The following is a 24,611-nucleotide window of genomic DNA, read 5'->3' as shown; positions in this document are numbered from 1 at the left end:
CATTGACGGTTCAGACGAAGAAGATGAAATTGTACGAGAAAGTATTGGGTCCAACAGGTCGCCACGGAGTCAGTCGACGTCTCCAAAAGCTGCAACAGAAGAAGACAAGAGCGAGGCCGAGTCCACTGCGAAGGAACAAGCAGCGAAGCGCAAGGAAGCGCCGCAGAATGACGCAACAACAAGTCGCTCATTACAGCGAGAAGAAGCGTCGTCTACTGCGCTAAAGGCTGCGCAAACTGCCACGGATGGAGACACGCAACGGCCTTCTGAGGCGAATGATGAAAGCTTCAGACACGTGATGGATCTCAGGACTTCGAACAAGGCGAACGAGCTCGTTACAACCAAGTGGACGCGACAGTCGATGCAGGTCAGCAAGACGAGAGAAGTTGCGAGTCCTTTAGGGTGGAAGAGGAAGTCGATTCTACGGAAGACGTCGTCGCTAGCGCCGAACTCTCGGAATGACAGGAAGGTCAGCTTTGCGCCGAGTTGCCAGGTGGATATCATCGTTGAGAGCTCTCAGACGGAGTCCACGCAGCCAGATCCCAGCCCAGAGAAGCCTCCGTCGCTACATGGAGCAGCTGAAGCGCACAATCCGGAAGAAGAGACCCCGAAGACTCGGTCTGACTCACGACAGGACGCTGACTCGACGCCAACTGCCGTCAGCACTCCTGTAGCTACTGCAACGCCACCTGAGGACCCTTCTACCCAGGTAGTACACGAACCAGAGACTAAGGAGCAGCGGAGGAAGCGAGAGTTTAATGAGAGCGTCCAGCGTGAGGCGCAGAAGCTTCGCGCGGCTGCCAAGTTGTCGGCTCAGAAGCGTCTTGAAGAAGCCAAAGCCAGCAAAGCGTTCTGGGCCAAGCGCGACCAGTTGAAGGCCAAGTTGCGAGCTTCATCCGTTGGCGACAAGCGTAAAAGCGCTCTGACGCCCGTGGCGTCTGATAAAGTGTCCGATCAAGTGTCTCCATCCACGTCGACTAGTGCCGAAAGCGTGTCGTCGAGTACGAAAGCCACGAGTCTAACTGCGTCCGCGTCAAAGGAGGACACACGACCTCAACACACAGCGGCGCTCACTCGAGAGGACCCGGACGAGGAGAAAGCTCGCGATTTGACGCCTTCCACGGCTCGCCTAGAGGCGGAAAGCATCTCGGACGTGTCGTCCGTCCTTGAACGCTCGCGACACGAGGGTACAGCAGCCAGATCCATGTCTTCCTTCATGGAAGACACGCAACACGCCGATCGATCGTCGTCTCTTCGAGCTGCAGATAAAGCAACAACTACGTCCACTGTAGGAGCAGCCACTGACTCGTCCGGGCAGCGATTACAGGAGTCTTCGTCGTTAGCGACCGTGCAGAGGAGCTCTAAGAGCACTAAACGGCCGATTCCACAGATGGTGGAGACGCTGGCAAACCGAGACAGGTCGGACTCATTGTCGTCGACGGTCTCGTCGATTCCTGAGCCTTCGGTGGTGGAGAACGCTCTGAAATCCGGTACGGCGACGGCTGCCAGCAAGAACCGCCGGCCAATCGCGAACCTGGTCAGTGGGCTGCACTCTTTGACGTCTTTACTGGAGAAAGACAAGGCGCAACAGAGCAGTACAAACCGCAGTGCTCCCGTGGTGAATGCCCTGAAGCTGGCGGAGAAGTCGCGCGTCGCTGAAGAGAAGAAGCGACTGGAAAAAGAGCGACGGAAGGCGCTTCTGAAGAAGAAGATGGAGGAGCACAAGAAGGCGGCGACACTTAAGGAGAAGGCCGAGAAGGACGCCCAGGCCAAACGGGAACAGGAGCGCTTGAATGAGCGGAAGAAGCGAGAAGCCGAACTCGCGAGAAGACGCCAGCAGAAGCTCAAGGAGATGCGCGCAGGTTTGGAGAAGAAGCGGGCGATGTTGGCAGCTGAGAAGAAGGCGGCGGCGGCCACCAAGTCTGCGACTGCAGCTGCTAAACCTCGCGGACTGGCGAGTGCGTCGGAATCGTCTCAGTCTACTGCAAAGCCAGTGTCAAACCTTGCGTCGAATCCGGTGTCTAGGCCGATACCGAAGCCTCTTACCTCCCAGTCGGCTCCAGTATCGAAACCAGCGCCCAAGCCGGTGTCGAAGTCTGCGTCTAGACCACCTTTGGCGTCCCCTGTGCCCTCGAAACACCTGCCTAAGAGCCACTCGCCCGAGATCGTGAATTATGAGATGTCGGACAACGCAGAGTCTTCGGGAGGTGACAGCGACTCGGACACGGGGCGTCACGGCAAGAAGAAGGTGCCCAGGTGGGCGCAGAGAGACCATCTCAACAAGATTCTGCACGCGCAGTTCGGCAAGAACGCCGTGGATCCGTCCCCCGCTATCTTCCAGGACTTTGTGGACACGTGCAACCTGGAAGCCATCTTCGAGACGACCGACGTCCACAAGAAGAAGAAGTTCGCGAGAAGAACCAGCAGCGGCAACTGGCTGGCGGACCGCCCCACCGCACGAGACCGAGCCTTGTATCAACGTGACATGGGCTACGATCGGTAAGGAGGTAGAGGCGGGGGGGAGGTGTTGCGACGGTCAAGTTATAATAGTATTTACGAGTTACGCAAGAGAGGGCTGTACGTTTATGCTGCTTTGAGCGTTGATACGCTACGGGAGTTGCCGAGACCTGCTCGCTTCTGCTGCTTCTTGAGACCTGGAAAGGCTGCGTCCACCAGTTTCCGACATGCTGCGTTGTCTCCTTTGCGAGAGAAATACTCGTCGCCTGACGCGAAGCTGCTGGAGCGCCGAGGTCTTGTGTGCATGGACGAGAAGAGCGAGCCTGACGCTGCAGTGGACGACGTGCTGCTGAACCCGTCGAAGGAGCCACTTAGTACGTGCGTGTCTGTAGCAGCCGACGCGAAGATCTTGAAGTCTCCCGACGCGTAGATGCGTAGGATGGTCTCGTCTTGAGCTAATAGATCCATGACGTGGTCGGCCAAGTTCTCTAGTGTCACTTCCATCTTGGACGCAGCAGCAGCAGTACGCGCACGGGTGTCCAGCGCCACGATACAACCGAGAGCGGGGCCGGCAGTCTCGCGAACATCAAACAAAGGAGACGCGCCGAAGAACTGGAACGTGGAGGGATCGCACAACGAAGTTTCGGACGAGATACTAGCGGGATCGGGCACAGTGAAGGCGGTTTGCGTGCTCAACGCTCGACTGCAGATGGACAGGAACGTGGGGTCGTGCAGAACGCGAGGATGGAGTCCTTTGTGCGCGATGACCCAGAGATGAAGGTCCTGGACGAGCACGATGGCTCCACCCACACACTCCAGATAGTCGACAAGCAACGAGCAGACCGAGTGGAGCTTCTGGTTACGATACTGACTGACGACGACGTCGAACTCACGAGTATGTTGAGGCGGGGAAGCCGTGGGTGTAATGGACCAGGAGAAAGAACACGGAGAAGCTGTCGATGCGTCGCTCATGGCCATCGTAGCGAGAGAATCTGCGGATCTACTCAAGTGAAGTCTGGAGCTCTGCACGTCGCCTGCGAACGGCCAGTTGATGTCGCCCACAAGCGTAGGCTTGGTGTGTTTCTGGACGCAACGAGCACACGTGTAGGCCAAGTCGACACCATGTTCCGGGACGTCCACCAAGCAGAATCCGAGACATCGACGACAACAAACATCTCCACACTGCAAGACAGAGAAATACAACAAGAAATTTAAGCCTAAGACTTGTGAAAATAATAAACGAGAGAATGAGCAACTTACAGCTCTGCAGTGATGTTTCCAACGGAGAAGACCGAACTTTTTAGCGCAGATGCCGCATCTCAACACGTGCTCGTCCTTCCTCCATGCAGATAACGAGACTCCGGGCATCACTTTGGGTCCGGATCGAGCGGACTGCGCACAGCTGTAGAGCGCTGGGAAGGAGAGAGGAAGACTATCGGCCATGTGAGTCAAGAGGCGTCTCCTATGATGCAGATAATTGAGAAGTGCCGAGCCGTTGCCAGACCGACCATAGTCAACAGTCGGCAGGCAGTATCGTCGGGAAGTTCCTGTCTTCCAAAATCGGCTCAAGTGCATGCGTTGCCCTTCCAACGGCCCGTCCGTTTGGTAATGTTCCCTGCTCACGGACCGTTTCAAGTATCAATGCAGACTCTGCTTCAAAATCAGCGTGACGTCCTTCATTGCTGCGATAAGAGCAAGTTGGTCGTCGAAGTCGCATTGCCCGAACGAGCGAAGAAGGAGATGCAGATAACGGCCACAACTTTTTATCTGAGCAGGTGGTGGTGTGTCCAGAGAGATGAGCCCCGTCCCTTCCTGACTCAGTGGAGACGGGTGGACATTTGCTAGGACACGGCTCTTTCCTCATATCCCATTGTTCTCCATCGAGCTTATGTGCTCCCATCGAACTTTAGTACCTTAAAGCTTGGTGCTCCATCTCAAGCATCCTCCCATGCATAAGCTCGTCGTTCTCGTTATTAAACTTTTAGAAAAAGAACTCAAAAGGACCGAGATAAAAAGAAAACTTCAGAAGTCTCAAGTTCTTCTACGTGACATCTTTGTTGCTGAACGACAAAAGAGAGAAAAGATACAGCTCAAATTAACCGGCCACGTAGAAACGTTTCTTATCTTCTTAACATCAAGACAAAAGAAACTTTTAATTAAAAGATGTTGTCCTGATACATCAATTGACACGCCTTGGCTTGCAGAGGGCGCTCCCGGTGCCAGGACTCTCCTTTCAAGAGATAAAAGTGAGAATGAATTAACGTCAATAGTTAGATCCTTTGTACTACTCCTAACGCTCATGTGTTTTTAACTAGCTTCATTATGCATGTTGTTCAATCACGTCACATCTTCTCCTCCTCCTGGTGAGGACGCTTCACTGCAGCTCCTGTCGCTTTCGTACGCCACCATGGATGAAGCTGTGAGCTAGCACGGGAAAATCCGTCGTATGCTAATCTGCTGTGTTGATGAGCCTCGGTCGACTGTGACCGTGTCATTGTCATGTACTTGACGGATCATGTACGGCCCGTCAGCAACTGCATTAGTCTTGCTCCGTTGCTGCTTTGGAATACGAATCATGACACGATCTCCCGCGTTGTAGAAGTGCTCCAGGCGCTTCTCGTTTTCTCGATTGTTGTCGGATAAGATAGCTTCAAACCGACGCTTAGACATGTAGCTCCAGTTGGCTTTGTAGAGCTGTCGTGAGATCATGTCCTGTCCAAACAGAACTTGGGCAGGATATGCATTTAGTACACTGTGGTAGCTTGCACGCACTGCAAAAGCAGCATAGTAGAGAAAATTTTCCAGTCCACATCGCCATAGCTTCGAGCATCATTGAGCAGGTTGAGATGCACGCGTTCACAAATGGCGTTAGCTTGTGTTTTCTTGCTGTGATTGGCTTGGCCTTAATGCCATAGCTTCTGAGAAATTCCTGGAGCTCTGCGCCTGTGAATTCACGTCCTTGGTCGTGCACTACTTCGCGTGGTTGTGGATATCTACACAGCCTTTCTCGGTCAAATGCCGACCGCATTGTCTTGTATTGACGCGTGGCCGCTGGATGGCCCAATTTCTGGTGGTTCCAATCCATAAGATCTTCTCGCAGACTCTCGGGAACTACCACTCGGTACTAGAGTACATCCTAGTAGCGGCAGTAACTGATAGGAGAAAATATAACAAACACAGGTTAGAATCTGATCAACACAATACCTCTTCAACCACAATACGCACGGACAGAACAGACTCGGTCGCCCCGTGCACGGCTGCGCACAGCCTTCGGCTGGGAGGGGATGAGCACGCAACGTTAACAGAATGGAGAGTGGTGTTATCCACACTAAGACTTAGTAGCATAATGGTAGGACGGTTTGTGGCACTTTGGGTGGTGCACTTCAGTTTCCGTTAGTCCTCGAATCCCCTGCAGTCCCGAGAGCCTACGACGAGCAAGTCGCCGGCGGCGCACAGCACCCCCTTCAAGACCATGTCGGGCCTCAGCGCATACATATCTTTACGCAGCCGCAGAGCGAAGTTGCAGCGCGTCGGAGCTGCCACCGGAGGCACTCCACGCTGGGGACCTAATCGAGTATTATAGCAGAGCCTTCGTCTGCGGCGACAGGCTAGGATATTGGCGCGCCGTCGTCACTCGAGTGGACGAAAGCAACGACGTGGACTAAGTCATTCCAAAGGACTTAATGCTGAAGAGGTTGGCGGACTACGTCGGCACCACCCTGGGACCAAGCCAGAGCAAGAGGCGCAAGCTGAGAACCTTCATGTTGGTTTCTAGGACTTCTCGGCCCCGACGAAAGCTAGCGTACTAAATAGCGCGTTCCAATCCGCTGTTGCTGCGGCATACGATGCCTTGCGAGAGGATATTGTTGATGAAAGCGAGGAGATCGTCCCTGGGACCCCACAAAGTAGCGTGTGCAGTTCTCCTGAGGCTCAGGCTAATGTCGTCTCCGTGGAGGCACCCAGCACCCCGGCGCGGGCCGATACTCCAGATTAGCAGTCTTCTGACGAATTTACGGTGTCGAAGGAACCCTCCCTTAGCGAGAAGGTGACTTGCAGCTCCTCGCTTAGGGAGATTATTGACTGTGTCCCGGGGAAGGCGAGTGGAGCGTCTTCCAAGGCAGAGGCTGCAGCATACGTGCGGTCTGTACCCAACTGCTACACGCGCGTCAATATATGTCACCAGCCCAAGAAGAGAACGGCTCAGTGGCACGTTTCAAGGTCCCGCAAACGGCGACACCTGGCAAAGTGTGCCGTGCCGAAAAGCGGATCCAAACTGTATCATACTGAGGCGTTAAGACGTCAAGATTTATTCTCGGGTTCGTGCATTTTTTACTTTGTAGCGTTTCATATTTTCTAATACGGAACTACAGTTTATCGTCTTGCTTGGGTGCTACAGAGGCTTGAAGCTTTTCCAATTCTCAACTTCGTGTACTTGAAGCATACTTCAAGCAGAAGGATTGCATATTCGAATTGTCTGCTCACATTCCTATTGCACCACAGAAAACAAGACTATACTAACAAGCTCGCTCTGCGGCAGGTTGACGCTTTGTGAACGCTGGATCACTCGAAGCTCAGGGCAGCACCCACATCACGAGGCCGCCCTAGTTCGGGAAGTACAGCCACTGCACCACGCTTTATCTTCATACGACTTACCAACACCTCACGCCCACTTCTATCGACGTGCGCAGTCACACGCAGTGCATACAGCACGTGCACACAGGCGCCAAAACCAAAGAAGTAGTCGCACGGGCAGCTTTGCCATTGGATGTTCACGGGCCAACCGTCTACGGGCTGCCCCTCGTACTCTTTTCGCGCGTAGTTGCTGCCCATCTGCGCCGACACAGCAATCGCTTCCTCGGTGCGCTTGTTTGGGGCAACTAAAACTCGGCGGGCAGGCAGCGAAATCACACGAAGGATAGAGCATTCTCCGGAGCGCACGTACTCGACATGTTGGCCTGGTGCGAGACCTAGTAACCCCTCTCGCACCATCTCGGAGACCCTACGCGCGAGGGTCGGTGCTGGAATCACGGCATACTCGAAGGCTCTGGAGCTGCTGGATTGGTCCTGGCAGCAGCCACTGAGCTCGAGCAACAACGTTCCCATCTTTAGGCGACGGCGCAAGGTGTAGTCGCGCTTCAACAGCGCATTGAACGTCTCCGCCGGGTTGTTCGTCGAAGCGAAACCGCTTGGCGTGGCGAAGCGCTGCCATACCGCGAAGGGCCCTACGACCCATTGTCCGTAGAAGTACTGCACAAATGCTGTTAGGGTCGCTTCGGTCATCCAGCGGTGGAGAACAGCACGCAGCATCCCCGTATAGTGCGCTTGGTCCCGAGCAAAGTGCAGGTCGTATAGCTCCGTCAGGACACGAGCTTGCGAGTCCGAGGAAAGCATCTTAACCCGCTCCTGGATGTGCTTCATCACATGGAAGAAGCACATCAGGAAGCAAAACCGTGGGTTATCGCCAAATACCGACGACAGAGCATTAAATTGGGCTCTGTCGCCGTCAGCCATTGCGTATTGCACCGTCAGGTGCTTGTTCGTCATCCAAAAGTCGAGGCGCCGTAGCGACAAAAGCGCATTCCGGAAAATAGACTCCGTTTCTTGAGATATAATGAACATAGCGACCAAATGAAAGCGGCGCGAGCGGTCGGACACCCCCACTACCAGCACGGGTTAGTCCATCCTGTTCGTCTTGTAGGTGCCGTCCAGGTGCAGTATGAAGCTCTCTGGCGGCACCATTAGGCGTAGCATTAGAGCCTTCGTCGAGATGCCGACCAAGAACGGCTTTCTGTCCGAGCCGTTCCCGACGAGGGGCAAACCTTCGTTGTCCAGCTCCCACGTGAACGTAAAGGGCTCCGTCATGTCCTTCGAGTGGTCGTACGCTTGCTGGCGAATCCACCTCTTTAAGTCCTCGACTCGGTCATGGTTCTCTAACCGCGAGCGGGCGTAGTGGTTTACAAAGTTTTGTACGGTCTTGAGAGCGGGGAGCTCCTCCAGCGGGGTAGCGAATTTGCGGGCCAGCGCGTGCCTGATGCGCATGGGTCTCATGTGGCTCTGGACCAACTCTCGGACGAAGGCCTTCTGAGGCTGGGTGAGCTTCTTGCGCACCGGTGAGGAGGTGGAGGAGACCGTGTTGTGCTCTCCGGAGTCGTAGATGGACGCGTGCTCGGACTCCAAGCACGTGACCACCTTCCCCCGCCAGGGGCACTTCACGGGGCTCGCCTCTTTGCATGCACTCCAATAGACGATAGCGCATCTTATGGTCTCCTTCAGGGCAGATAGTACACCCCATGACTTGCGACTTTTCAATGTCGAACGACTTTAGCTTCGCGAACACCACCTCGGTCCCGACGGCGTCCACATTGACGGCGAGCTCTCGCCAACTAACTTGCGGCGGCATACTCGATCGCGATTGCTGTGCTGGAATGGTGTGGCTCACACTGCACGCTGGTCACCAGATTAACCTTAACCGCGCCTTTTTGTGTGCATCCAGCTGGTGTCCTATCGTGTTGTGCTGGGTATTGTGCTAATCAGACCCGTGCACGGGTGACCAGATCGAATGGTGCTGACACAGATTTGTTGTGTTGTTACCATACTGCATGGTGCCAGTAAGGCGTTCTCAACTGATAGGCTGGGTTATTCGTTCCAGCCAACCATGCACTCTTGATCTGCTGAGTCATTTCATCTTGGCCCTGGTGCTGCTGGATCACAGGACCATGCATCACGCCTTCGGGCTCAGAGTTGATTGTACAGATCTCATTAGCCAGTGTCATCTCGCTTGTCAAGCCCTTAGGTACCAGCTCTCCCGGCTGCGCCGCACCTTCCAATACGGCCTTGGATTCGTCCGCATACACATCTTCCTCTGCTACCTGGTCCACAGCGGATTCACTGGTGCGTCCAGTGTTTACAGTTATAGCACAGTCGTCCCATTGCACCACTTTCTGCTAAAAGTTTAGTACCAAACCCAATCCTTTTAGAAGATCTCGACCGAGAATCATAGCATCGGGACTGTATCCGATAACTTCAAATCGATGTTTAATAGCTACTCGTGGATTTAGCTTTTCAAATCGAAATTTCACGAGACTGACCCGCTGCTGGTTACATCACCACTCATGGTCTCGAACACTGTCGGCGACTTAGCGACAAACTTACCGCCCAGCGCTTTAATTTTATCCAATGTCGCCGCATTGACGATACTTTTGGATGCTCCACTATCCAACAGAGCATCCAGCAAGACACCATCGTGTAGTTGGACTGCTATTCGCAATGGCACTTTTGATTGTCGCGGCTGGCGCTGCACTAGACCAACTAACTTGTACTCGTTGTCATCTGACTCACTGTCGTCCGAGTCTTCATAGATCCGAGGATAGTGCTTCTTCTTCGGCCCTTTTTCTACTGCAGTCTCAGTCGGCTTGTGCTCTTCCTTGCGTTGCTTCTTTTACGTGAAGCACTCCTTTGTATCGTGTGACGCAGTCCTGTGGAGTGTGCACCACTCTCCACCGTCAGATTTAATCAAACTTGAATTGGTGATTTAGAAGCAGAACACCCCCATCAAGTATGAGGGGTCAGGATAAAGCGGAGTATGTGACGTACAAGATAGTGACCACTGCAGGAACGGACGCAGTAGCAACCGACACTGCGGACGTCAAAATAAGGAAGTTTTGTAGTGGGGATACCCGAGAGTGGTTGAAGTGGAGCTTCAAGTTCCGTAATCTGGCCAAAACGAAGGGCTGGCCTGATGAGCAGAAAGCTGCCAATTTGGCCTTTCTCATCGAAGGCGATCTCGCCGCTGAAGTGGAGCAGTTTAAAGCTGAGGCAGTGAAAGAGAAGAAGAGTTTCGAGACCTTCTACTCAAATGTAGGGCGTATGTCGGTGCCGAGTGATTTTGCGGAGGACCTGGATTATGAGCTCTGAACTTTGGTGAAACGACGCAATGAGACGGTGCACAAGCTCGCTGCGCGTGTCAAAGAGAACATTCGCCTGTTTGCCGAACTCCCTGTGGATGCAGAGGAGATTCCCGAAGTACAACAGCTACGGTGCTTTAAACGTGGAATGCCGATGGAGTGGCAGGAAAAGTACGCCGCTTCAGGCGTAGTGTGTGGGAAGTTTTGCGACCAGGTAATTTATTTTGAGCGTCTCGAAAGAAGTGAAAAGCATCGACTAGATCGTGAGCGCTCACGACAAAAGAAAAGTGATGATTCGCACAACGAGCGTCATGCCAAGAGCTCGCATGAGAAGTCCAGTAGCGAGCACAGGCCAAGTAGCGACCAACAATCAAAATGAAACGACTTGGCTTGCAGAGGGCTCGCCCGGTGTCAGGACTCTCCTTTCAAGAGATAAAAGTAAGAATGAATTAACATCAATAGCTAGATCCTTTGTACTACTCCTAACCTTCCTGTGTTTGCACCTAGCTTCATTATGCATGTTGTTCAATCACGTCGCCTCTCCTCCTGCTGCTGGTGGGGACGCTGCACTGCAGCTCCTGTCACTTTCGTACGCCACCATGGTCATGTACATATTCCTGGACTCATACATGTCACAATCGCCCCATCTACTTGCTCTGGACGTGATTTTCACAAACTCCAATTGGTACTCCCATTGAAAATCGCTTGTGCTCGGTACCATCTGGTTGCTGGGTACGCTTTGTTCTCGGAAAAATGAACCTTGAAATCCCGCCAAATTTGTTGAGCTTTGCAGTCAACTCGTCGTCAGGTAGTGTCTGCGAGTCACTGAGCAGCGACTTGTAGTCTTCAAGCTCTTCCAAACTCCAAGGTGGCATGATGTACCGGACCAAATCGACTTTGGTAAAGCTTCTGAGGCCTTTAGTGTTAAGGGTAGCAAACAGGATTGAGACCCCATGCCAGCCACAAAGCGGTTCTGAAGTTCCGTCAATAAGCCTAAAAAATACGAGACTGCGTCTCTAGCTCCCTGACTTCAGCATGACTCAAGTAGACAAACTTGTTCGTGTCAGGCTGATACAACTTATAGATCTTATCACAATTCAGCACCAATTTAAACGACAAAAGCTCCTGGACTTGAACTATTTGGCGGCGAATAAGCTGGAAGACAAGGTAGAGGTAGAACCGACTCTTCCCTGAGCCAGTGTGACGGGGTCACACAGCACCTTGCGCTAGAGGAAGTTATCTTCCGAGAGTATACAAACTCTCAGTGAACGGCAGTTCACAGGTCCCCTCTTTAATTAAAGAGAGGGAAGTGACCTAAATAAGGTAGATTGTAAACTGAGTATATTTATAGGTAGGTCAAGTTTGAGTTCAATACAAACTATCAGTTACCTATAGAAATGCAATGTCATTTAACCAATGGTTGGTTTTGAATGACCTTGGTACCTTGTACCAAATATCCCGGAGTATGACATGTCATACTCCTGAAGTGTGAAGTGTCACACTTCATGTAACCAGGGTACACTTAGTGCTACGTACCCCGTTACATCCTCCCCCACTTAGGTTCGGTTTACCGACCAATCAGAATGAAGAGATGTTCGTCACAAACTCTCATTCTCAAAGTCGAAAACCATCGACTCGGCCGCGCGAGCGCGGCGGAGGCTCACTTTACAGTTAGAGCCTCGAGCAGCAACCTGTGCGCTCTTCGCCAAGGTCCCCACTTCGACCGTTAACATGCCTCGTGGCACTGCTAAGAGCGGTGCTAAGACACGCTCCAAGGCTGCAGCCGGTAAGGCGCAGGCCAAGAGCACTAAGCCTCACGGCAAAGGCTCTGCACTTAAGGAGGCTACTCAGGTGGCCTCCGAGGCGATCGGATCCTCGGGTGACGCGGCTGCGGACAAGCGCGCAAGCAGGCGCCGCAGTCCGTCGCCCTCGTCTTCAGACAATCGTCCGAACCCTCGGTTCGTAGAACGTGAGTTCAACTCGGGCAGTGAGGACGATGCCGAGTCCGAGAGCACTCATGATGCTCCTGCGGGCTCTGTGGGAGGGCACAGCCCAGTGCCCAGTGAGCACAAAGAAGACAGCGTGCAGTCGTCCGCTAGTGATCACGGTGATCACAGTCCCAGAACCTCTGTGCGCTCTGAGAGTCCGGCCGTTAAGGCTAAGGGCACTCCCAAAGCCGGTGGCGATGAGGAAGGGAGTCCTCGCAAACGTCTCTCGCTTGCCGAGGGTCTTGCGCGCGCTAAGGCCTCTAAAGCCGAAGGCGCCAAGCCCTCAAAGAAGCGTACCGCCTCTAAGTCTCCACTCCGCGAGGAGAAGGAGACTCGACGCTCCTATCAGAGTCTCTTCGGCTCCTCGGATGAAGAGGAGGAGAAGGAGGAAGAAGAGGAAGAGGAGGGTGCCATTGTTGAGCCCCGGGAGGTCTCGAATGACCTCGACCAGCAGCAGGAGGATTTCCAAGCTGCCCAGCGTGTGCGTGGGGGTTCGGTGGCGGCACCCGTCAGCCAGGGAGCTGCCATCAACTCAAGAGGGTATTGGCCTCCCGAGGAGTGCTCTGGGGCTGACCTCTTCTTAGAGCTTCTCGTCGCTCCTCGTGGCCTTGTGGGCGGCCACACTTCTAGGGGCATCTATGAACGAGCCCTTGTTCAGAAAGAACAGTTGTTCGTCAACAACGTGGAGGCTGCTCGGTGTGTGCTTCTCGCGCCACACCGCATTCCCCTTAAGGACTTCACGACTTGTCGTAAGAAGCCCGAGACCCGGGGTGGTCTCTATCCTGTTTGGGGATACCCCTGGGTTATGCCCGAGAACTGTCCCACTTGGAGTTCTTGTGAGGACATGTTCTGGGCGTGGGTGGAGACTCTCAAGTACTCGCCCACGGAGTTATGGGAACTCCATAAAGATCAGCAGCTGTCCCACATCCTGGACCAGCGTGATCTTCGTGTGAGGTTTGCCCACTTGATCAGCAAGCGTATGCTGCCAAGGGACATCCTGAAGCGCGCGGCTTCTAGCGCTCACGATGAGCGCGGGTACGGTATGTATTCATCATCCGTACCCCGTTCGGGCAAGAAGCCCCGGACTACTTATGAAGCTGCCGCCGCTTCTGTTCCCAGATTGCGACAGCCTTCGGGCAGTCAATCAGGAGCCGTTCAATCGGCTCCCACGAGTTCTCGGAGTGGGCATAACCCCTCCACTTCACGAGGAGCTGTCGCTTCCCGCGACACCGTTGCTCCTGGAGGATCCGCTCCACGTGGAAGTGGACTTCTCCATTCCGGTCAAGCAGGGGCGGAGGTGCCCTCGTACGAGTACGAGTACTCGGCGCCTCCCGAGAGCCACTCTCGTCCGAGTGCTCCGACTGCGGGTCCGACACGGGACCCTGAGGTTGACCGCCTCCGTCAACGTGTCCTCGTGCTTGAGATTGCACTTGGCCTTGGGACTGGCGGTAATGCTGCCGCCCAGGCCGGGAATCAGGGCGAGCTCGCTCGTCTTGCGGGTCGCCTGGACCTGGTGGAGCGAGAGGTCGCGAGCCTGCACCTGCGGGTGGACCGCCGGGCCTCTTCAGCCCGATCTGTACGAGGCCTTTCGCATGATCCAACGGATCGAGGCTTTGTTGCCACGTCCGGAGCCGCCTGCGGCACACTCCCAGACGTACGCGTATGGTGCGTACCCGGCGTACTCAGCGTACTCGGCGTATGGCGCCGGGGTCCGTTCGTATGGAGCCCCTCCGGCGTACGGTCTTGACCGCAGCCTTGCCGTCCCGACCGAGGCTTGGGTGCCTGCTCCGACGCCCTCGTCGACGACTGTGACCGGCCCTCGCTTCGAGGAGCTGGGTCAAGGGGGGTCTGCGAGTCAGCAACCCCCTGCGGGTCAAAGTACCGCTTAAGACGTCCGACATAGAACGTCGGGTGCGTCGTCATTGACTTTGGAAGGTCGATAGTGTACGACGCACCATGTCTGGCCAGGACTGCAAAAGGTCCGATGAAGCGGTGCTTCAGCTTGTTGCTGCCGACAGAGCTAACAGTGTCTAGAGGTAGGTTCCTCGTGTCTAGTAACACTAAGTCACCAATCTCAAAATATACTTAAGTTTCCTCTTCCTTGTTTGTCCGAGTACTCCTTTTGTTTATCTTGGGCCGCTGCCATGGCATCGCGGACCCTGCTGACAATGTTCAGCTTGGTATCCATAAAGGATTCCACCTGTTTCCGCAGCGAAACTGGCCTCACATCCGAGACCTGGGAGGAAAGGGCTTTCCGAGCCTCTCCCCCACTTAGAATAGAGGAGTCAGTGTTTCCTCGAAGAGTGAGAGGCACTCTGGGGTGGCGGAAGCCGTTCAAGTAGAACGGCGTGAACCCCGTGGACGCGTGCACCGCGTTGTTGAGCGCAAACTCAACAACTGGAAGCTGCGTCGACCACGTACGTGGCGCTGCCGCGCACACACTGCGCAGAGTGTCCTCGAGCACTCGATTGACGCGCTCTGTTTGGCCGTCTGTCTGCGGATGATCCGCAGTGGACATCTGCAGACGCGTTCCCAGTAAAGGGAACAGCGTTTTCCAAAACGCAGCAGTGAACCGCGGGTCTCGGTCCGAGACAATCGTCTCCGGGAGACCGTGATAGCGGAACACGCCATCGACGAACAACCTTGCGGTTTTGTTCGCCCGTCACAGTGACGGGAACTGGAGCAAGATGTACCATCTTGCTCAGCCGACACACGAACACCAAAATTCCGGTGTTGCCGTGTCCGTCGGCGGGAAGCCCAAAGATGAAGTCAAGACTCATCGACTTCCAACAATCAGCCGGTACGGGCAGGCTCTGTAGTGGAGCCGAAGAGTGCCCTGCGGGTTTAACCCGCTGACATGTTTCACATGTCTTGACGTACCGGGCGACCCACTTGTACATGTGGGTCCACCAGAAGGACTGAGAGACCGACAGAAAGGTCTTCTCGCGGCCCAAGTGGCCGCTGGAGGGCGCGTCATGCGCCTCCGCGAGGATGTCAAACTTCAGATCCTCGTCGTTGGGTACGACCACCCGTGGAGGATCAGTGGGCTCCACCCGATAATAGAGGAGGCCCTCCTTCAACTCATATCGGTGGAGCCGTGAGCGCTGTCGCGACGAGAGCCAGTCGGACTTCGCGCTCGTTCCGGCCTTAAGGAACTTGACGATAGGCGCGACAGCCTCATCGTCCCGATACGCCATGCGTATCCGATCATATAGATCCGTTGTCACCCGCGTGATGTGGGCCAACTCATAGTCGGGACGCCTAGAGAGGGCGTCCGCAAGCACGTTGAGCTTGCCCGGCTTGTACTCGACGCGGAAGTTATATTCCGCGAAGAAGGACAGCCACCTCGCCATCCGTTGGGAGAGGTGAGGCGAGTTAGTCGCCGTCCTCAAGGACGCGTGGTCTGTGTAGATCACAAAGGGCGTAGAGCCCAGAAGGTGAACACGGAACTTCACAAGGGCATATTTCATTGCCAGGAGCTCCTTGTCATGGACAGGGTAGTTCCGCTCGGCGGCTTTGAGCTGCCTGGACTGGAATGAGATGACTCGTTCCTGTCCAGCCGTGTCGTCCTGCAGCAATGCACACCCGATGGCGTAATCGGAGGCATCGCAGACGACGCTAAACGGCTTCGTCTCGTCCGGCAGAGCCAGGACAGGGGCCTCTTGGAGACTGGCGTTGATGCTGTCAAAAGCATCCTGGTGCTCTTGCTCCCAGCGCCAGTCGACGTCCTTCTGAAGGAGGCTCGACAAGGGCTTAGCGAAGCCCGCGTACCCAGCGCTGTACTTGTGAAGGTAGTTGGCCAAACCCAACCACTTTCGAAGATCCTTCTGGGATCGGGGCGTTGGCCATGCTGCTATGGCCTTGACCTTGTCTGGGTCAGCCCGAACGCCCACGTTGCTTACGAAGCAACCGAGAACTTTGATCTCTGGTGACGCGAAAACGCACTTGTCGATGTTGGCGTAGAGCTTGTTCGCTCGCATCACGTCCAACACTCGACGGAGGTGTCCTAGATGCACCTCCATGGCCGTCTTGCCTCCCTCGGCACGGCTATGGACGAAAATGTCATCGAAGTACGTCTGTACGAAGGTACGCAAAGGGCGGCACAATTGCGTCACCAGGCGATTGAACGTCGCCGGGGCGTTAGACAAGCCCTGCGGCATGACGAGCCACTCCCAAAGCATGCCGCTTGGAGTGCTTACCGCGGTGAGCGGGATGTCACTCTCTCGCATCAGGATTTGGTAGTATCCGTCTACCAAATCCAGCGCACTGTACAGTACGCTCCCGGCCATGTTGTTCAACAACACATCCTTTCGTGGGATCGGTGTTTGGGCCGGCACCGTTGCGTTGTTCAGCTTGTTATAAGCGTGAACCAGACGCCACTTTCCGTTCGGCTTACGAACGCAGAAAGTCGGCGTCGAGTGCGGGGATTTCGACTCCCGCACCATGCCTGCCTTCGCTTTCGCGGCGAAGAAGGCATCAATGACCTCGCACTGTTCGCGCGGGAGAGGCCATTGCCTCGTGACCCAATACTTTGTGCCGGGCACGAGATCAATCTCGTGCCGTACGCCTCGATCCGGTGGGAGTTGGGTCGGTGGGTGTTTATTCACCACGTCCGCATACTCCGTCACCAAAGGATACACCGGATCCTTGGGGTTCTTGAGAATCTCAGAACCCAAGCGCGCCTGACGCTGCTTGTTCATGTCTTCCAGGACGCTCTCGTCCAAGACAGAGGAGGAGTTCAGCTCCTCCTGAGTGGTCTCAGGTCTCATGAGTACCATCTCAGCGATCTCTCCAGCCTTGAGGTTGACCAGGAAAGACTCAGCCGTCATTTCCTCGAGGTTCAGTATCTCTGCAACTTCTGGCAACGGTTCCAAGTGGACACCAGATGCCTTGACGGGGAATACCCCGTCTTCGCTATCGAAGATGTGATAACACTTCTCCCACCCGCCCTAGTCGGAGAGAGCCCGGGCCCCTGGACTTCCGAAGTCGCTTGAAGCGACGTCGATCGGAACGAAGTTCGGATCCGACTTGAGGCGGCGGCGGCGTCTTTGCCGACGGCTTCTGTGACGGGGAGCTTTGCTGCCCACGTCTAGGGATGTCGTCGCTACGACATCCGAGGCACTCGTGGCCTCGTGTGGTACTGTTGTACCCACACAGGAAGCGTGTTCAACGCCTTCCTCTTCAGTTAAGGTCTGGGCGACCGCGTGTGGCACTGTGTTACTCACACAGGAAGCGTATCCGACGTCTTCCTCTTCAGTTATGGTCTGGGCGACCGTGAGTGGAACTCTGTTACCCACTCTGAACACGCTGTTCTCAGTGTTCATGACAGCTGCAGCTGTCTGCGGAACTAAGTTACCCGCCTGTGGACCTAAGTTACCCACTTGGCCGGCGCCTCTTCTGGGCGCGGCCACCATCAAAACATCCTCGGAGTCGTCATATACGTCGACGACTCCCAAGCATCTGCCGGATGCTTTGGTACCCTGGCAGCCCTCGCGGGCGCCCCGGGTCCTGACAGAGGTGGGAACATGACTCACCAATGCTCTGTCGGACTGCGCAGGGCGGCTGGCACCGATTGCCTTGCCTCGCCAGTCGATGCAGAGCTCGTGCTTCTCAAGCCAGGGCATGCCCAGGATCATATCATATGGATCCATATCGAGAACAGTGAACTGTTCGAGGCTGTCAAAGTCTTCAAACTTGACAGCCAGATCCACTTGGACGTTGGGGACAGTGACGACCTTCCCGTCGGCCAGTCGCACTGACACCGTCCCGTTGCCCTTGCTTTCTCGCAAAGCTTCGGACAACTTGTTGCTGTTACGAGCAACCGTCTGGCGGCGTGCGAAATTCTTCGACGCCCCAGAGTCAATCAAGATTCTAAAGGGGTGATCGTACCCCCGTACACATCCGTGTACTACGAGCAACCCGCCGCTGCTCTTCGCCGATTCGAGAGTGCGAAGACTCTCAGGGGCTAAGTCCCCGTGGTACGCGCCACCCGCGCACCCATCACGAAGACTTAGTTCTTCCCCAGTAGGGCGCCCCGCCCCTACTGGTTCCCTGCGTTCCCCTGTCCCCGGGATCCTGGCTTCTGCCAGCGACCCTTGAGGACGAGCTTGGGGAAGGACCGGCTGCGGAGTCTTTCCGCGGGACAGTCGCGCTTGAAGTGGCCCATCTTCCCACAGCCGAAGCAGCGGATGTCACGCTGTTCGGCGGACCCGAGTTCCATGGGAACTGGTCCGTTGGGGCTTGTTCGACCGGGAGCCGACAAGGAACTCCCAGGCCACGCTGAGGCCGGCGTACGCGCCTGGCGATGGCTGTATTCGTCTTAAAGAGCCACTTGAATCGCCTCTTCAAGGGTGCTTGCCTGCACCCGGAACAGCTGAGTGCGTGCGGGGCCCACTCGAAGGCCGTCCATGAACACAGTCATCTTGATGTGTTCATTGAGTGGGTTTCCCACTAGGGACGCCGTGAGCTCCCGTATCTCTTGCACATACTCGTGCAGTTCGCGTCTTCCTTGTTTACACGCGAGGAAGCGCGAACGCTGGCGGTACTCGTAGTTCGCCGGGAGGAACGCGGCTCGGAGCTGTTCGCACAGCTGAGCCCAGGATGTGAAACATCCAGGGGATGTCGCTTCCCGAGTGTACACCCAACTCTTAGCACGACCGCTAAGGTTGGAGAGTGCAAAAGCAACACGCAGTTGCTCGGTCGAGATCAGAGCCGCGTCCATCGCGAGCTCTACTTCTCGGACCCAGAAGTGAAGGTTCTCGCCTTCCTTCCCTTCATACGGCTTTACCTTCAGCCGTATTGGCTTCGGGTGAGGCGGGTTTGCTTCCGCCGCCGGAGCCTGCAGGTTCTCCCGCACATGCGCGATGAGGCCCTGCTCGTACGCGTCGAATGCATTGACGCGCTCGAGCTGCTCAGCCGGTGTTGATACCACCAGGCTCTGCAGGGCCTCCATCCCGAAGATGCCTGCCATCTTCCGAACCGACTCGAACTGAGAGTCGTTCATATGGGAGAAGTCGTTCCTATCCATGGCAACGAACTTCGGAGGTTCAGGTAGTCTACCCGCGATGGCGTGGATTGACTACAAGTGCTACCAAGTGTGACGGGGTCACACAGCACCTTGCGCTAGAGGAAGTTATCTTCCGAGAGTATACAAACTCTCAGTGAACGGCAGTTCACAGGTCCCCTCTTTAATTAAAGAGAGGGAAGTGACCTAAATAAGGTAGATTGTAAATTGAGTATATATATAGGTAGGTTAAGTTTGAGGTTAATACAAACTATCAGTTACCTATAGAAATGCAATGTCATTTAACCAATGGTTGGTTTTGAATGACCTTGGTACCTTGTACCAAATATCCCGGAGTATGACATGTCATACTCCTGAAGTGTGAAGGGTCACACTTCATGTAACCAGGGTACACTTAGTGCTACGTACCCCGTTACAGCCAGGACTCCGACTTGCTCTTGGTACACGTCGTTACCTCATGCATTAATTCTCGAAAAATCACGATATACGAGTCTTCTTCCATGATCCTATCCCATTACGTCCTATAATGCTGCATGGGTGGCTATGTACTTGAAGACATGCGGGAGTACCTGAAGTACGCCGGTCGTCGTCATCTACTAGAGCGCGTTTACCCAATACAGTGTACATGTACTGGGTATTTTATATTTTTTCGAGTCGTTCAATGGGGTCGTGTCACTAAGTGGCACTGAAGGTGACATTGTTTAGCAGCACCTCGCTGCCAGAGTGGGAGCTGTGGAGGGTTAAAACGCGTTTTGCCGAGGCGACAAATGAGCCTCGACGTCTGTCTAGTCCTAAATCAACGACTCCTACGACGGCCCACCAGTGTTGGCATTTTTACATTTACATTTTTACATTTTTACGTTAAAAGTGTTTTATGCGCTAAATTAAAACATTTTTACAGAGGGATCTTGCATTGTTGACGTAAAAAAGAGCTAAGCCTACTTCAACCGACCGGGACTGCCCCGAGCTTGATTCACCACAAAAGAATCCCCACCGTACGCATTCACACCGCCGCCGCCGATCTACTTCCACCCTCATGGAGGGCTGCAAGATGACGGGTCCAAACGTGGACGCCCACCAGGTCCTCTTGGCATGAACTTTTACCGGCTCAAGGAGAAATGCAATAAATCGATGTGGTGGACTGTGTGCAAGTATTGTTACGCCGCCCATGTAAGTGCTAAAACAACCATTCCTTTTCCTACCCACATCCGTGGGCGAAAGGAAAGTTGGGAGAAGCACTTGGACGGGTGCTTGTACTACGCTCGCGTTACAAGGAAGCCGGCTCAAAGTGATGAAAATCAAGCTGAAACGGATGAACATGCACGCGCCTACAAGCACCAACGTACTTCACCCCCGGCATTCACACCTATTGAAATTATGCTGTTTTGGCGTCTTTTACTGGAATTTCAGGCGGAAGCACTGCTTCCAAACTCTTTCGTGCAGCTTCGTTCCTTCTGACGCCTGCTCGTCTTTTTGAATGCTCGCTGCGGGCTTACAGGCGCCGTGCCACATCGTCATATCATTGGTGGTCGTGTTCTGGACGAGTGTGCAGAGCAACATTCAATTGAGCAACGGGAAAACGTTTGAGCCGTCCAAAGTGGTGGGAGAGTAAACTTTCTTTCAGATGTGTGGGAAACGATAGCGAAGCAGCATGTACTGGGCTGCATGGTTACCCTATTTGGCTGTGTAATGAACTATGGTTTACGACCGACTGGTGATCGCCATGACGGCCTTGCGATTGCGGAGCAAATGGAAGAGGTTATCGAGGATCTGCTTGCGTCGGGCTGGAATGTGGGTGCTGTTGTTACCGATAATGCAGGTCAATGTGGACGAGCTCGTCGTATTTTGGCTCTTCGCTATCCGAAGTTTGCTTACATCCATTGTTTTGCTCATGACATCAACAATCTCGTCAAAGCTGTCCTCAAAACAGTTTTCCAGCAGATTTCAGCAGACGCCGCAGGTGTGGCTAGTTTTCTTAATACTTCAACTTCAAAGTGGTTAGTTCGTGCGATGAAAGCTATGCATAAGCGCTACGGAGCTAGTCTTGCTATTTTTACGCTTTGTGAGACTCGGTGGAACTCCATGCAGGCATGTTTTGCCTCTCTCCTTCGTGCACGAGGAGCTCTGGAAGATATGGTCTTCTCGTATCGAAACAGCAATGAAATGCCAGAAAAGCTTCGTGTCTTAGGAGAAAATGAGCTCTGGACTAAACTGGAGACGGCCGAGAAGATCGTTCGGCCATTATACACCGCTTCATTTCGTTTGCAGAGAGATATAAACACCGTAGCTGATGTTGTTACTTCCTACATGGAGATTTGTCGAGGCTTTGTCTCTACCGAGTTCAGCGACTCACTAGTTAACCTTGTTGAAACCCGCTGAAATGCTTGTGAGCAGCCATTGTTTATCTTGGGATTTTTTCTTCATCCTGGATATGTAGAGCAAGCACGGCAATTGCCTTCGACCGTCCTCACAACGCTTGATGACGTGTGTCAGTTTGCACAGTATTACTATCGTCGATTTCTTGATGGCGATGACATCGGGCTGCGCGGTGAAATGTTCAGCTGGCTTAGAGGAAGTTACTTCACATCTCGCGATGTCGACTTCAAAGAGGACTCAGTGGTCACGTTCTGGAAGTATGAAAGGAAAGAAAAAAAAGACAGCAAGTTGCCAGTGCTTGCACTTACGATTTTGTCAATAGCCGTGAACACGGCAACTTGCGAACGTCTCTTCAGTGAACTTGCTCTCATACTCACTCCGAAACGGAACCGCATGAGCATTCAGAAAACTGCAAAACACCAGGTCATGCGTCAGTTTGTCCGCGAAAAAAATCGCCTAGAGAAAGTAACACCGACAAACGTCAAGAAGCTATTACGTACGATAGACCCACGCGAACGACCGTGCATCGCTACGCCGCAGAATTCAGCCCGCTCCACTCCAGCTCGTACGACTCCTGCTCGAACGACCGCAACTCGTACGACTCCTGCTCGAACGACCGCAGCTCGTACAAGTCCTGCTCGAACGACTGCAGCTCGTACGACTCCTGCTCGTATGACTCCAGCAAATCCGACACGTACACCAGCGGAAACTCCAAGTCATGAGCCTCGAGGTACATTCGCTACTCCTGACCGGCACATTCAAGAGCAACTTCAGTCAGCACCACTCGCGAGAGTCCTTTTTACCGAGCAGCAAGACGTTGGAGCAGTTGTAGCGCGTTGCCTGGGAGAGCAAGAAGTTTCGCCAATGCCCCAAGATCCTGCGGTCATTGGGTCTGCTCCGTTAGATCTTCGCAGCTACTTCGGCACATCATTCCTGGAGAGTGAGGCCGCTGATACTTTGTCATCTGAATTCGATACTATTGCTATCAGCGAGCAGCAAATGGAGCAGTATCTGGAGCAGTTTGACTGGGAAGAAATCGGAGAGTATGGTGACGAAGACACTGTTGATATGTGGAACATTATCTTGAACCCTCCATGCAATAGCACCAGTGTTACCAGCAATCAAAATGGCAGCGAAGCCGGTTTTGACTCCGATACAAGTGCCGGAGATGGCGTTACCAACCCCGGTGCGGTTTCCCAGGAGAGCGCAAATGACACCAACACCAACGCTGATACTGGCTTACATCTTACAACGGAACGGCTGGGGTCGTGTGGAGAATCAATTCCAGTGGCAAACAAGCAACCTTACCCTTCTGAAAATGATCCTATGTTTCCACAAGAAAAATTCCTGACTGGGATCCGAGCACGAAAGACCATTCTGGCGTCGCTGGTTGGCAATCTGCAGTAACTTGATGGTGTTGCGTGATGGAAGCGAAGCCGCTAAACATCTAGCCGGGATCAATGTAGGCTTTCCTTCAGCACACTGGATCGAAGAGTCAAAACCGAATAATTGTAAATATCGTTCACCACGTAAAACGCGCATTTGCAATTCATCTTCATCATCATTTCCACTTTCGTCACTACTTCCGTTGCTATCAGAGTGAACCATTTCAATGTCTCAAGTGCTAGTCGAAATTTCGACTGAAAGCCGGATAATCTTTGAGGTGGTGGAGTGGATAATGGTGACGATACAGCACTCACTGCACTTGTAACAAGGCCGGCACCTGGATCTTGTGGTTCACACAAGCCCTTCCTCCATCGCTCCTCCAGCTTCTCCATTGTGCATTCAAATACGGGCTTGTTAAGCTTGCGGTTCACAACGTTGTGCTGCTCACAGAGCCACATGGAGAAAGTCGTACGCGACTCCACCCTGTCAACACAACACGCATATTCCAATCAAGGACGACAGAAGAGCAGACCGCACACACGACAATGGTGGCGACGCGGCTTGGGGAATCCGAACGGCGCCTTGCAGTCCATGAACTCGTTGCTGAAGTTGTCGGGCACCCAGAGCTTCTCCAGGCCGGCGACGTCGGACGGGACGCCGTCCAGCGATCCACGACCGCTTCTCTCATTCATGCGGCCTTCGCTCTGCGTGCGCGGGGCGGCGGTGGTCGGGGTGGGCTTAGCCGGTTGCTGCGAGCGGCGTTCCTGCGCGGGGAGCGAATTGCCGCTGGACGGGGCCGTCGACTGGCCGCTGGTGGGTGGGCGGCCACCAGACTGCGGTGCAGCGACTTGGTGGCAGCGGGCTTCGCCTCAGGCGTTTTAGCCGGTGCTGGGGCCGCCTGCTTAAGTGCGGTTTGCTTCGGAGCCGCCTGCTTCGGAGGGGCCTGCTTGGGTGCTGCCTGCTTCAGGGCGGCGGGGGCGGCCGGCTTGGCCTCGGGTTTCTTGGCTGGCGCCGCAGGGGCAGGCGCTGGGACGGCCGTGGTCATCTGAGATATTTTTCCTTTTTCACGTTTGAAAATCTACTTTTTTATATTTTTACAGAGGCTTTCACTTAATTAAAGTAAAAAGCCCCGTAAAAAACCAACACTGCTCCCACTCCTACGAAAAAAACTATTTTGATCTGCGTTGCATCTCATAAATCCCACTGTACCTTGGGCACCACATGCAGGTGGATTTGCTCGCATTTGGTTCACGTTCTTCAATTATGCCAACATCTCTTTAACCCCCCAAGCCCGAGGCCATTTGGTGCTCACCATCTCACACATATCTACACACGCTAAGGTTTATCCGCAAGATGGGCACCCATATTATACTCCAGATATATTTAACGTGTCTATGCTAAAGCCGGTCCATACCCCCAACCCTAAACTTTGCTATCGTGTCTTCCCCGCCTAAAGTGTCTTCCTGGTACATGGTA

At 54.1% G+C, this 24,611-nt stretch overlaps 4 protein-coding genes across 4 annotated transcripts; 3 read left to right on the top strand and 1 right to left on the bottom strand.

The window, feature by feature from the left end:
- Positions 1 to 1,390: 1,390 nt before the first annotated feature.
- Positions 1,391 to 2,171, top strand: PITG_09897 (uncharacterized protein; the record flags this gene model as incomplete). Its single annotated transcript, XM_002902404.1, has 3 exons — positions 1,391 to 1,993; positions 2,054 to 2,094; positions 2,150 to 2,171. The coding sequence occupies 3 exons, from the start codon at positions 1,391 to 1,393 to the stop codon at positions 2,169 to 2,171; spliced, it is 666 nt and encodes a 221-aa protein (XP_002902450.1).
- Positions 2,172 to 2,179: 8 nt separating this feature from the next.
- PITG_09896 (uncharacterized protein) lies at positions 2,180 to 2,503 on the top strand (the record flags this gene model as incomplete). The annotated part of the gene is made up of 1 exon (XM_002902403.1): positions 2,180 to 2,503. The coding sequence occupies one exon, from the start codon at positions 2,180 to 2,182 to the stop codon at positions 2,501 to 2,503; it is 324 nt and encodes a 107-aa protein (XP_002902449.1).
- An 80-nt stretch (positions 2,504 to 2,583) lies between these two features.
- On the bottom strand, positions 2,584 to 3,900 carry PITG_09895 (uncharacterized protein; the record flags this gene model as incomplete). The annotated part of the gene is made up of 4 exons (XM_002902402.1): positions 2,584 to 2,608; positions 2,717 to 3,069; positions 3,130 to 3,639; positions 3,718 to 3,900. The coding sequence occupies 4 exons, from the start codon at positions 3,898 to 3,900 to the stop codon at positions 2,584 to 2,586; spliced, it is 1,071 nt and encodes a 356-aa protein (XP_002902448.1).
- Positions 3,901 to 8,173: 4,273 nt separating this feature from the next.
- PITG_09894 (uncharacterized protein) lies at positions 8,174 to 8,642 on the top strand (the record flags this gene model as incomplete). The annotated part of the gene is made up of 3 exons (XM_002902401.1): positions 8,174 to 8,376; positions 8,455 to 8,481; positions 8,573 to 8,642. The coding sequence occupies 3 exons, from the start codon at positions 8,174 to 8,176 to the stop codon at positions 8,640 to 8,642; spliced, it is 300 nt and encodes a 99-aa protein (XP_002902447.1).
- Positions 8,643 to 24,611: the final 15,969 nt, after the last annotated feature.

The sequence above is a fragment of the Phytophthora infestans genome, genomic scaffold, assembly GCF_000142945.1.
Source record: "Phytophthora infestans T30-4 supercont1.17 genomic scaffold, whole genome shotgun sequence".
NCBI lineage: Eukaryota > Oomycota > Peronosporomycetes > Peronosporales > Peronosporaceae > Phytophthora > Phytophthora infestans.
This window is presented reverse-complemented; position numbering and strand designations above follow the sequence as displayed.